Here is a 14,023-nt window from a genome sequence, read left to right as displayed (position 1 = left end):
TAGTTCTTATGTTTCATTCATAGTTCTTGTCACTGAGTGTTTTATGAAACTATAGCGAGTCTCTTTTCAAATCATGAGAATTTAATTTATAATTTAAGCTAATAATAAAATAGTATACATTTCTAAGTGCGCCAAAAAAACGTATACATTTCATTTTCCAATGCATATTTGGGATTTTGAAAAAACGAAAATCACTTTTGTTTAAAATATTTTTATTGTTGTTTTTGTTTTATGTATATTTTGAAAGCTTCTCTTTTTCTTTTTCAATTTTCTTTCACAATTCTAAGAACAAATTCCTCGTTTAAAAAACAAAAAGTGAATCCATTACCAATCTTGATTTTAAATTAATTTCTGAAAACAAAATCGGTTTCTAAAATTAGTTTGTTAATGAAAACACAAACAGTTTTGAACATGACAATTTAATTGAACATTCTAAATCACCCTTAATGTCTGTTTTGATACACTTATATGTATACGTGTATATACAATTATTGTTTGAAAACTGAGCTCTTTTGTAAAGAAAAATAGATTAGGAACTTAAGCTAGACAACAAAATTATGAATAAAAATGATGGAGTAACTAACTACTTCTATGCAACCTAAACGAATGAGAAGCATAATTATGTTCTCAATAACTTGAAGTGACACAAAACTGATATATGCAAAGAGGAGGAGAAATAGAGTGTAAATGTTCAAGAAGCCAAAGTTGTGGGTTGACAACTGTCGGGAACACAGGCCAAAACGTCTCGGTAGTCTCTTGAAATGGTAAACGAATCATAAACCTTTCCGTCGCTGCTTCTCTTGTACTCGAAGAGCAAAGAGGAGCGGTTGAATGCTGTCATCTTTACGAAACCATAATCGAAATCTCTATAAATGCTCCATTTTGGGATCTCTTGGGTGAATGGGGATAAATGGCTTCCTGCTCCACCGACCACTACGTGGATTGTGCCGTTCATTGTGCCTGAATAGTGGTTTTTTTCCTCATTCACGCATTGATGCTATCACCACCACCACCGTAAAAACTTAATGTTAATGAATATAGACGAAATGAAATTTGATGCAGCTAAAATAGAGATAAAATTCTATAAATTGTCTAAATCTAAACACATCTTTGAAAATAAGGTTTATTTTTTCGAAAGGGGTTTCAATATATATTTTTTTAATATATATATTCAATTAATAAATCGTAAGAAAATCTATGAATTAGAAAAGTAATTTTCATAAAATTCTATCGATTGTTTTTAGTTCTTTCATCTTGTTTTATGAAAAAAAAAAAGTGAAAAACTATGAAGACGTAATTTATACTAAATATTTTTAAAAACTTATAATATACACACACAAACACACAAGTTTTAGGATACCTTTAACCGAACCTTTTCTTTTGTTTATTTTTTATGGTTACTGCTTTGTCAGTTTTTTCTTTTTTTAAATATTATTCTTGAAATGTCCATTCGTTTTACTAACCTTTTACTTTGTTTTGCAAAGGAAAAGGAAACTTTTTTTCTTTATTTTCTAAACTAATTTAAGAATCCTTTCAGAAATTATACTTTTAAAATCGGTACTCAAATTTTTGTTCATGTATTTCAAAATTCTAAAGAAGAAGACATCATTCATATGATAAGATTTTAAAAACTGGCCTATATATACTCTCCACCATCCCGTTGGATTGGTTTAAACAAAGGTATTTTTCAAAAAACTCATTTTTATTCAACTTGTTTGATTAGAAAAAATAGTTTAAAGTACACCGCAATAAAATCAGTATTCAAATTTTTGTTCTCGTATTTCAAATGTCTAGTATTTTCAAATTCTAAAAACAAAACTATTCATATGATTGGATATTAAAAACTAGTCTGTATACTAATGTCCGTTTGGATTGACATAAAAAAATTTATTTAAGAAAAACTTATTTTTAATTAAACTTATTTGATAAATTTTCTTTTTTAAAACATATTATAAAAACCATTTTAGCTATTTTAAGTGGGTTCCCAAATATTCTAATTTTTTTTCTTTTTAAATGACTTATTTTTTTAAAATTAAATACTTTAAAAACATATTCTAAACCTACCCTAAACTATATTTGATATTTGATGTGTTTTAAATGTTTGTACCGGATTAAAAAGCACTTATAAAAATAGATTAGGAAAAGCGGTATACCTGATAAACTGGACATGTTCTTTCGTAGTTATGGACATGGCCATAGAAGGCAATATCGACCCGATACTTCTGCCAGAGTTTCTGCAGGCTTTCCCTACCCATAGGTTCCTCAAATGAGCCCTGCGATGCATACCAGTCGTTGGAAGAGTAGCCGAGCACACGATGAGCAGCAAATATCAACCAAGGTTGTTTTTGTCTATCTGCTGATGCAAGGCATTGCTCTATGAATCTGTACTGTTCTGACCCCTCTCGCCAGTCATGTTCTGTATCAGCTATACAAAACCGGAACAATCCATAATCCGTTGAATACCTGATGATACCACACCACGTCAACAGTTAATGCATGATAGTTTTATGAATTGTCTATTCCAACAGAGATTTCATTTATTATTTTGATTTTAGTCTTCGTTTGTACCAAGAAAATTTGCGGGTAGCATTATCGTTCGATCCTTTTTGTCTTTTGGAACAGACAACTTAACAAAATTAAGAATTTTGATTGAATAATTAAATGGTCTTGGTTTTATGAAAGACGGCAACAAATGATATTTTAGACCTCATTTGATTTCCATTTTTCTTGGATAAAAAGAGTTGAGTTAACCAAATTGTTACTTAAATGGCGCCTTAGTAAAATCTAAAATGATTGAGAAAGAGAGCCTCCAATAAAAACAACTGCGTAGTTAATTTGTGAAGCAACGTATGTATAAAACTCAGCATTGCAATATAGATTTTCATGGAAAGAATTCTTGATTGAATATTACCAGAACTTTGCTCTGTTTTCAGCAGGAAAGTAGAACATGGTCTCCGCCGGAACTCCACACTCCCCACCCGAATCCATGTTTGAATAGAAGGATCCGGTGTTTGGCCAGTCACGCTCATGGTTACCACTGCAGTAAGAGAAATAGGAGAGGCTTAAGATTGATACACAGTTAAATGGTCGAAAAATCATTCGCTTGGGAACAATTTATTGATATTAATTGAAAACCTTGCAACCATGTAGGGAACCCTGGATGCAATGGGCTCCACCTGTGCAGTAAATTGGTCCCACTCTGAGAGATACCCATTTGCATAAGACATGTCTCCGATGTGGAAAACAATGTCGATATTGTTTAAGTCTTTGATGAGCTGATCGGTGGTGTTCAATGCTCCAGGCTGATAGTTGCTAAATTCATTCGAGCCATCACGTTGTCCCTGAAAAGTCATGGTTAGTGTTCGAAAAATCTTATCTTCATGAGATTACCATTTGTCACAAACTGAAAATGTGCAACTCATAAAATATTGGATATGGAAAGGGCTGTATTCGAATTCTAATTTCTTATCAAGTTTGGAAGATAATTCTGTTATATCATTTGTTACTGTCACTAAATTGGCAGTGATGAAAGGGCTTGGATTGTTCCTTTTCAAAAATCATTTGTATGACAATCGTCGACCTCAAGGAGCTCAAATGTGATGGTAGTTGTAGAAAATCCTCTCAAGAAGATAGAGATTTATGAAGTCAATTCAAGAAACATACATAGACCCGAAGAGGTAGTTAATTAACTGAAGTTGAGAAGTTTCCTTTTTTCTTTAGTTTCAATATTTCCTTATGAATTATAGATCTCAGACTCATTTTGATTATAATCAATGTAATTAAAAAACTTTATGGAAGGTACCTTCCCCATATCACCAAATATAATGACACGCTGTAATGATTCTTCCCCAGGAAACGGTGATGACTTGAATGAATAGCTCTTGCTCCAAATATATGATCCACTAAGCAAGCGGTGACCCATTCTGTACGTATACCTGTTGAAACCAACGCAGCAATCCTTAATTCACATAAAAACAAGATTTAAATAGTGGTTCAGATCAATAGCTTCAACCATTGATATTTGATACATACACAGTGTTTGGCCATAAGTTCTGCAGGAAACTCGTGTGAAAGAAACCAGGATCACGCCAACCAACAGTTCGTGCAGGTGCATCTTTGATTGAAGAAAATGTCATCATGCAACAAGTCAAAAATTAGAAACTAGTGCTCAGTCAGAATAAAAGAGTAAAAATAATACGGTTTGCAGAGTAATTATCTAATTAGAATCGAAGAAAGTCATCGATACATTCTGAAAGAAGTCTGAACTACCTTTCTAAATGAATTGTTAACATTCATGTCCTGATGAAACTATGAAAGAAAGACATTGGTGGTGTTCTAAGAAACCACTTGGATGGAATGGAATTGAAAACTCATTTCCAGGTTAATGGCTTGCTCAAGGACATCAAGATGATGAAATAAAAAATTTATGAGTTGACTAATAAGGCATATCCTCTGTTTTTAAGTAAATTACAAAATTATTTCTCCAATAAATTTGTGGTTAGTTGCAATTATTTGGTATTAAAGAATAAAGATCAACTAGACCCAAATGGCAAGTGAAAGGTAAATGCAAACCGACACACAAACACACGAAAAGGTTAGTAGTTAAACCTTTTTGAAACAGTATTTTAATTAAGGTTTTAAAAAATGTTTGAAAAGTTTCAACAGACAGCTTGATATATATATATATATTGTTGAAAGATAATATTAAGTTGTTAGCTTAGATGTAGTTGATGAGTTGCATGAACTAATCATACCACACATGCTGTTCCTGCTAAATGTCAGTGTGCCAGCTGGTGATCTTGTTTGTACCTCCCCTTCTAGACCCCATTCGACAAATGGAGTAGCATCACTTATATCATACCCGCTTGTCCAGGTTATTGTCATCTGCAAAAATCAAAAGACGATTGTTCTGCAGCTAAGCTATTTAAATCTTGCTAACTGTAGAATATGAAACTTTCTCACGTATGTTGGCATGATGTAAAAGTGTCAGTTTTGAAGACATTTTTTCAACATCAGTTAGCAATGAGTATCTAATTGATTGAAGATTTCATAACAGTTTCAACAATAACTATAGGAGCACGGTGATCTGGATGGAAAGGAAATCAGATTATGACATGAAATTTTCATACTGCCCACCATATGAGCACGGTGATGTGGATAGAAAGGAAATCAGATTTTGACATAAAGTTGCCCAACTGCAGGCCATTATTGACTTTTTTGTGTCCCCTATCGGAAGTTTCCCACAATAAAACGAAAAAAAATTGGAAGATATTGAACGACTTACTTCATTCCACAGTTTGCCATGTGCAAGGCGAGGAAACAATGGTGCTTTTGGATTCTTAAATGATACGGGATTTGAAACAGCAATAAGTTTTGGCTGCATATTCAATCACTCCTCATAGTTAAGACTAGAAGATAAAATCAATATCATAACATAAATACAGTTACATCGGACAAGAAATGAAGTTAAACTAATGAAAGACAAAATTCTTTTTGCATTATCAGAGTTGGAAACTGGAATAACTAGAGTGAGGAAAGGAAAAGGGAAGGCAGGTGAGAGAACGAACATTGGAGAGACCTCCTGAAAACAAAGCAAATGAAAAATCTGCTCGCTGATTGATCAATTGGAACGCCAAAGAAGCTTTTCCTGTCTTCACATAATTTGAGTTTGTGTAGTTTGCATAATTGAACTGGAACACAGATGGTTAGAGAATAAATTTGTGTAATCGTTTCATTCAAGCGTTAAAAAATCATATATCTGAAATTCACGCCAAGGTCAATATTACAAGTTAAATCCGGAGCACCTTTATTGGGCTTGAGCAGATTAATGGAGTTTGAACCTTTTTATTTGAACTAGGACAGGCTGATGTGCTGCCACAAATAAACAGAGTTCTTTCAGTTTTTGTTGCTACTTGTAACAACTTTCACCATCATAGTGAGATCATTATCATTGGATCAAAACTAAACAGGCCAAAGAAGAACAGTATAAACTTTCACTTTGACTTAAAACGATGCACATAACAAGAGTTTTATATACTAAATAATGTAATAAGAGATTTCACATACTTGAACTTCGCAGGAGAAAACACTGCTATCCAATCATCTGCCGAGGGTTCAGGATGTATAAACTTTACAGTCACCCACTCGGTATCCTCGTCCTAAAAAAATGCAATTGGAACAAAATCAACAAATAAACAAAGGTAATAGGTAGCAATTTTAAGGATTATAATCAAGTATAAACCATCATTTTAAACAAATTGTAAATATAGCAAAGTCTATCTGTGATAGACTTCTAGATTTTGATAGATATTGCTATATATGTAATTTTTTTAAAATGTTGCTACATTTATGCAAATATTCTGAATCTAATAGCTATATTTGCAACTATTCCAATAAACAATAACACATACAAAATGACACTCGGAAAGTTTCATATAAGCCAACACAAGAAGAAGCAACTTATAAAGAATCAACAAGTAATTAAGCAACTCATATTTCCGGTGTCCAGGCTCTAGAAATATAAAATTGAAACAAAACATACAAAGAAATCTCGGAAAAGCATAATCCGGATTACTGACGCACGGTAACCATTTCGTATTGATGCAGATAGAAAATCAGGTGCGAAGAGAAGTGCTACGATATTTTCTAAACTCATACACGTAAATAGATTCGTTTCAAGGTAATATGAAATCAACACAGGAAGTAAAACCTAAGAAGAATCTCATAAAGAATCAACAAATAAGCAAACATTTTAATCCAGAAAGTTGCAAGATCTCCGAAAATCACAATCCAGCAAGTCGTGTACACAGTGATCACTCCGCATCGATGCAGATGGAAAATCAAATAGTAGAGGAGTACTAGTTAAGAATCTAGAATCATATTTTCCAAATTCATACAAGTAAACTGAACTGAATGAAGTAAATATTCGTCAACGCTGTAAGTAAGACGAATATTCAAAATTATCGAACTAAGCAAAACCATACATGAGTTAGCGATTGATTTGGAAACATTAAATGAGATACAGAATCAAGAAATAAACAAACATTTTAATCCAGAAAGTTGCAAGATCTCCGAATATCAAAATCCAGCAAAGTCGTCTACACAGTAATCAATCAAATAGTAGAGGAGTACTAGTTAAGAATCTAGAGACATATTTTCCAAATTCATACAAGTAAACTGAACTGAATGAAGTGAATGTTCGTCAACGCTGTAAGTAAGAAGAAAATTCAAAATGATCGAACTAACTAAGCAAAATCGTACATGAGTTAGCGATCGATCAGGAAATACAAAATGAGACACAGAATCAACAAATGAACAAACATTTTAATCCTGAATGTTGCAAGATCTCCGAAAATCACAATCCAGTAAGTTGTGTACACAGTAATCATTCCGTATCGATGCAGATGAAAAATCAAATAGTAGAGGAGCGCTGGTTAAGAATCTAGAATCATATTTTCCAAATTCATACAAGTAAACGAACCGAATGAAGTAAATATTCGTCAACGATGCAAGTAAGAAGAAAATTCAAAAGTACCGAAGTAACTAAGCAAAATCATACATGAGTTAAAGACTGCATAATGAAGAGCAAAAAACGCCATGAGAATGCTGCTGAGCAGCGAAACTTACATGGAGGCCAAGAACAAGCGGTGAGGCTCTAATGGAAGCGGTACTTCGGAGTGCAAGAGTAGCCTTGTAAACATCAATTTTGGAGAGAGGCTGGTGTTCATCGAGGCGAACCTGGTAAGTATGAGCGGGGAAGAGGATAGAGAGGAGAAGGAGAGTGATGAATAGAAGGTTTGGGAATGGAAAGAAGTCGGCCATGGGAGGAACTTTGGGAGTTGATGATGATTGAGAGAAAATGGAATTAAAGTGAAGGCATCGGATTTAACAAGGCGGGAGGCCGGGATCGAAGGATGTGAGTGATGCCGTTTGGATTTGTAAAATTCCTCCTAGTTTTTATAGTCTCCAATTACTTTCTATATCTCGAAATAAAAACAAAAGAATATTTCTTCTCTCTTGTTTGATTCAATCATCGTCAAGACTTAGAGGACGATATTTTTTAATGGTTAATTAAAATCAATAATAATTTTAGGGGGACAATAATCCATCTTTTTAAATACACCAATATCTATTTAATAGACTATGATATATACTGTTTGATAAATTTTAATAATTTTTTTTCATACAATTTTTTGTAATTATCCCTTTTTAAATTAAAGTCATTGGTGAGGGTTTTGTTTTTCTTTTTGTTTATTTCGATTAAGTCATCAAGTTTCTTCCACGTCGATGTTTATTTACTTTATGAGTCCGAGTTATGTGATAATATGTTCTAAATGAACTATGAAGAAAATAAATTTTTTAAAAAATATTGTGCTTCATCCATATTCCTTGTTCGAATATATATATTATTATATATAATCCTTTATAGGAAAAAAAATCAATTTATACTTCTAAGCTGTGAGGTTTGCATCAATTTAAACTCCATAATCATAATTGTATCAGTTTAAATTTTGAGTTTGAAAGTGTATCAATTTAAACCTGAAGTTCGTAATTGTATCAATTTAGACTCTAAATTTCTTTTACAAGTATACCAGTTTATATCTTAAACTTATATAAATGTATTAATTTAGTCCTTCGTTATACTTTTACTTGGATATAATACCTAGAAAAGTTGAAAGTTTAAGTTGATACATGTATGAAAGTTTAGTGTTTGGTATATTTATGAAAGTTTAAGGTTTAAATTGATATAAATCATTAGTTTTGAGTTTAAATTAATACAATTATAGTTTATGTTTTAAATTGATACAACTTCTAAAGTTTAGATGTATAAATTGATATTTGCACTACTCTTAAAAAATTATACTATAGTTTCACTAATTATAGATGTTTAAAAAGAAGAGATGAATGTCATTTTAATATTAATACTTCTTTATTTGTATCGACAAAAGCTCAACTCAAGTGACATCAAAATGAAAGTATGTGGTTCGGATCCAATAAATATTGTTGTACTAAAAAAAATACTTATTTTATTTTATCATGGCATACAAAGTAACCTTTTTTTTCTCTCTCGTTATTGATATGAAGAACAATTCAAAGCTCGGGCTTGAAACATAACATGACCCCGTGGGAAGTGCCTCAACCTTGACCAGCATTAGCTTTCTCACTTTGATGATGCTTGCTCTCGGTTACTTTTGTTTATATAACTTCTTCAAACCTAATTAATTCAAGATCACATAAACAAAGGAAACATACCTCCACTAGAATTCATGCCTAACAATTCTGTTTTTGATAGGATGTCGAGATTAAATCTTACAATAAAATGCATCTTTGAATATAAAGAAAGTTGCATTATTGACAAAAAGCATTATTATCAAAGGACTAAAAAGGAAAAAGAATTTCTATGAAAGTTTTGTTTGAAAGTGTGGGATTTGGTTTGGGGTCTCCCCATGTGCAGTTTCTGCATGGCCACCGTCAAAGTAACCTCTCCAATTTCGTCTCATTTGTCAAATGTATTCTATTTTCAATTGTTATCTTTTTCCTTTTCTTTCTAAACTCAACACACTCATTTCCTATTCTAAAACAAAATTAAAGGGCTAATCACATCAACTATTGTCTTAAAAAAAAGGAATAAAAGAGTTAATCACACTGTTGCATTTCGCCCCGAAGGAGTTGTTGGTTGGGAAGCTTTAATGTCTAAACATAACACGTCTTTCTTTATCTTGTATCTCGCTTAAGTGGTCAGAACGCAAACGGCAAAATAGAATCTCTCTCGTTTCGTGGGCTCTACTTTCTTTGTGCAAAGAGTTTGCTATTGAAATAAATATGATCGGCAAAACCTACTTTTGCTTATCTCCTCACCCGAACCCATCCATAACTTGAATGCCTTTAGGGTCAAAACCAATTTTTGTCCATTCTATTTTTAAATATGTTTCAAAATTCACATTAATTTTAAGAAAAGTTCTTATAGTTATGTTTTAGTGCTTTTTCCATTGCTACTTTAAATTATTTTTAAAACTTTATTAATAAACATCAATCTACGAAAATAAAAATAAGTATTTAGCAAAGGTGTGAAACGAAAATTAGATAATGAAATAAACACTACTCACATATCTTAGAGATATTATCATATCTTTACTGACAACAAACTAACACTCGTCTACAACATGATTGTTATTCTACACCAATCTTCACGTAAATAACAATCTTAACGTATTGTGATCATTGACAAGGTTTCCATCTCATGCGCTTGAAACAAAAAAAATGAATTATTGTATATAGTTTGTGTCTGAAGTGTGAATTATATTATTTTAGTTTGACTTATAATAGGTTGATTATAATAGTTGAATTTAAAGTATTTATTATTTTATTTATGATAGCAAATAATAAAAAGTTAGATCAGTATAAAATCGTTATATATATATATATTAAAAAAGAGGACTAAATAAATATATAGTTGATTGATGAAGAAGCATATATACCTTCTCATAGTTGGTCCAAAAATTTTTTTGGAATCCAATGCATCCATCACTTGGTTAATAACGCAGATTACTCAAGCTAGCTTAATGTTATTAAAAATTAAAGGGGAAGTTAAGTTACCATTTTTATTTTGTATGAATAGATTATAATTTTAAAAAGAAAAGATATATGATATATTATATATATGTGTGTGTATATATATTCAATTTCTAAGGAATTATTTGTCATCAATATTATATATGATTGAATTGGTTTTTTTTTTTAAAAAATTATTTATAAAGAAAAACAATATGATTTTATTGATAAAAAAGGTGGGATAATGTACGTAGTTAGTGTAAGAAAAAATTGATGGTTGTAAATTGACATAAAAAGTGATAATATATTTAGGAATATTGGTGGAAAAAAGTGAAAGAGAATATTGGGAGAAGAAAGGAGAAGAAAGAGAAAAAGGAAAAAGAGGAAGAAAGTGTGCTCCATGAAGGGAGAAAAATGGAGAGCTTCCACATACCACATAGCCACATAGCCACATATGGCCACATAGCCACATACCTCATACTTCATGACATGCTTCTTATTTGAAATTCCTATAATTCTCTATATTCCAATTGGACGGGTCCCATTTTCTTTTCTTTAATTTTTTCAATTTGGAAACCATGAATATAACAATTTTCAATAAGAGTAAAACTTAATGGTAAAAATAAATGATATAGTGAACGAGTTTTCTAAAAATATATAGAAAAGTTTTCTTGACAATTTTTTTTTTATAAAAGGTAAATATTTTGTGTAATGTAATGGGTTTAGAATTTCCATTTTTCTTTTATTATAAAGTTAAGGCATTTTGTTGAATTTTTCCCAAATGGAGAAATTGCATCCATACAAAAATGGAAAAAGACCTCTAGTAGTAAAAATGACAAGTAGACATTTTAACATTTGCTACTACCGAGCTAATTATCCTAAATTTTTTTACTATTTTTGTAAACGTACAAAACAAATATTTAAAGAAATTTGTAAATTTAAATTTAAAATTATTTGAGAAAGTTGAGAACAAACGCAAAAGGGTTTTTTCAAAAATAATAAAAAATATAAACTATTTACACAAAATGTCATAAACGATAAATAGTTTATTCATTTTTTAAAACTGTCCCCCACTCTAAAATAAATAAAATTATAAAAATATTGTATAATATCTGAAAATTAGATTATCTAATAATTAGTTTAAAAGAATTATAATTAATTAGCTTGTTTGATGTTCACCATCGTTAAAATTAAACAAGAAATATAAGGTAGTAATTAGGTGAATAGAATAAATAAACGTGGATCGAAGTTAAAAAGAGGAAATCGTTAAAACAAAACTCAAAATTAAAAGATTAGAAAAAGTATTATCTATCTCCATAAATAGACAAAATTACAGCGCCGTTACGATTATACAATACCCACGATATTGTTGGCGTCCTCAACTTCTTCTTCAACAATACCAAACATCTCGCCGGCATTGTTAGCATCCTCATCCCGCCACCGCTGCACCGTCGTACACTCTTCTTTATGCCGGACTTTCCAATCCTGCGCTTGGCATCCTCTTGAACAGTAATTTACTGTCCCACAAACTGAGCACCGTCGGAACTCGTGCGGCCGAGTCTCACCCCGACCGCATCCACTGTGCGAACAAAGTCTCAGACCCACACGCGCTGCCACTTCACCTTCCGACTCGAACCACTCTCTCAAAAACAGGTTCACCGGATGTGGCTCTGGTGCTGGAACGTTACAACCGAAATCACTCAGCAACGAACAACGAGTCGCTGTCAAATCAGGGAGGTTGCCGGACTGGTTGTGTCGCTGTTGTTGCCATGTACTCGAGGAAGAGAGTAAAACCGTAGCAAGCTCACGGGCGTTGGCTTGGACGAGGAGGCGGCGGCCTTCGTCGGAGTTCTGTCTCACACCGTAACCATCTTGAAGGCAGTGGCCGAGTTCGCGAAGTGCGTCCACATGACCTAGAAAAGCGGCTCGAGCACAGAGCGCTACGCCTGCCTGAAGATCCTTGTCGCTTTTAGACCCACCGCTGCCGTTGAATTGAATGACGGCGAGTGAGTATAGCGCCGGAGCGTGAGATTTAATCGCTGCTTTCGCCATTAAGGAAGCTCCACTCCCTCGATTCCTCAAACAATAAAATCGGATCTACAAAGGAAAAAAAATACAGATATCATCAATCCTCGCTCAAACCCAATACAGAGTAAAAATTTCTTCAAAATTTTCAAAAAAAACTAACCATTCCAAGCGTGTAACTCGCTTCCGAATTACCGGCATCGACGCAGCGTTTCAGAAATCGGTGAGCGGAATCAGACCAGTTTCGCATTCTTACTGCGAACGCCTTCGGTCCGGCTTTACACAAAACCATAGGATTAAGAACCAAGCGATTCAACCTCTTACATCTGCAAAATCATCCCAAAAAAGAAGAGAAATTTACAAAACCAAAAAAAAAAAAAAAAAAAAACAGAGGAAAAAAGAAAAAGAAAACGAAAACAGGGATATATCATATATGTAATTACGTCAAGAGAAGGTTGAGGAGGTCAGAAGGGGAGGAGGCGGAGGCGGCAAGGCGAGAGAGGAGATGTATAAGGAGATCGTCGGGCAAGACATCGAATAGATCAGAATCTACGGTGAAATTACGGCATGTTCTTGGCCTCTTGGAGGAAATCATTGTTGAAGAGTTTGGGGATTACATGCGTTGAGAGTAGAGATTTAGGAGTGTGGTACGGCGGCGTTCTCTTGGTGTGGGAAATCGGAAATGGTAACCGTTCTGCTTCCTCTTTTTTAGAAATCTTTTCTCTCTTTGTTTTTTTGTTGTTGATATTTTATTTAATCTCTTTTCTGTGCGTTCGGTGAAGACGAATTCCAACGGGGAGGTTTTTATACACACAAAGATCCACCACTTCATTACCGTGCGAGTGGGGCCTCCACTTCCCCATCACAAAACAAATATAAATATTCATTTCACTTTCTATTCTATATTTTTAAACCTACAGTTCTTTTTTTTTTTTTTTTTTTGAAATATTGGCATTAATTAATCTAATTTTACAACTAAAAAATATTATGTTATTAGGGGAAATAATGTTTATAAGTTTCAATTTTAAAAACTAAAAATAAAATAAGCAAATTATTGTTATTATTATTATTATATTTATCATGTAGGTATAGAAAAATCGGTGGGGCGAGGAAGGAGTGGAATACACTAACACCGACTTATTCCAATCCATTCTGTGACTGATTTAGAAAACCACCTTAGCTAATTAGGGTAATTATCGTCCCGTATTTTAAGTAAACCATTATTTTATATATATTACCTTTTCATTTATTTATTTCTTTATTAATTTCTATCATAATGTAAATATAGTTATTAAGTATTTACTAAGTTTATGTCTGTATATGTCACATTCAAAGTACATCTATTATTCATAACAATATATAATATATTGCGAGCTAATCTATACGCTTGATACTATTTAAGTTTAATTTGATAAATTATTTTGTTTTCTAATGAGTGTATATAAGT

At 32.5% G+C, this 14,023-nt stretch overlaps 2 protein-coding genes and 1 long non-coding RNA gene across 3 annotated transcripts; 1 reads left to right on the top strand and 2 right to left on the bottom strand.

The window, feature by feature from the left end:
* Positions 1–403: 403 nt before the first annotated feature.
* LOC101214303 (nucleotide pyrophosphatase/phosphodiesterase) lies at positions 404–7,952 on the bottom strand. Its single transcript, XM_004138001.3, has 12 exons — positions 7,627–7,952; positions 6,067–6,158; positions 5,805–5,871; positions 5,568–5,690; positions 5,285–5,377; positions 4,755–4,884; positions 4,033–4,114; positions 3,803–3,935; positions 3,136–3,341; positions 2,912–3,037; positions 2,154–2,463; positions 404–997 (listed from the first exon to the last, which is right to left on the bottom strand). The coding sequence occupies exons 1-12, from the start codon at positions 7,819–7,821 to the stop codon at positions 692–694; spliced, it is 1,863 nt and encodes a 620-aa protein (XP_004138049.1). The 5' UTR covers positions 7,822–7,952; the 3' UTR covers positions 404–691.
* On the top strand, positions 3,151–4,446 carry LOC116404960. Its single transcript, XR_004217979.1, has 3 exons — positions 3,151–3,354; positions 3,524–3,677; positions 3,853–4,446. It is a non-coding gene; the product is annotated as an uncharacterized LOC116404960 (long non-coding RNA).
* Positions 7,953–11,755: 3,803 nt separating the features above from the next.
* LOC101214060 (F-box protein At1g67340) lies at positions 11,756–13,373 on the bottom strand. Its single transcript, XM_004138000.3, has 3 exons — positions 13,020–13,373; positions 12,740–12,902; positions 11,756–12,648 (listed from the first exon to the last, which is right to left on the bottom strand). Exons 1-3 carry the CDS (start codon positions 13,169–13,171, stop codon positions 11,899–11,901), a joined length of 1,065 nt encoding a protein of 354 aa, XP_004138048.1. The 5' UTR covers positions 13,172–13,373; the 3' UTR covers positions 11,756–11,898.
* Positions 13,374–14,023: the final 650 nt, after the last annotated feature.

The sequence above is a fragment of the Cucumis sativus genome, chromosome 1 (genome assembly GCF_000004075.3).
Source record: "Cucumis sativus cultivar 9930 chromosome 1, Cucumber_9930_V3, whole genome shotgun sequence".
Lineage (NCBI taxonomy): Eukaryota > Viridiplantae > Streptophyta > Magnoliopsida > Cucurbitales > Cucurbitaceae > Cucumis > Cucumis sativus.
Note: the sequence above shows the minus strand (reverse complement) of the source record. Positions and strands in the feature narration are given on the sequence as shown.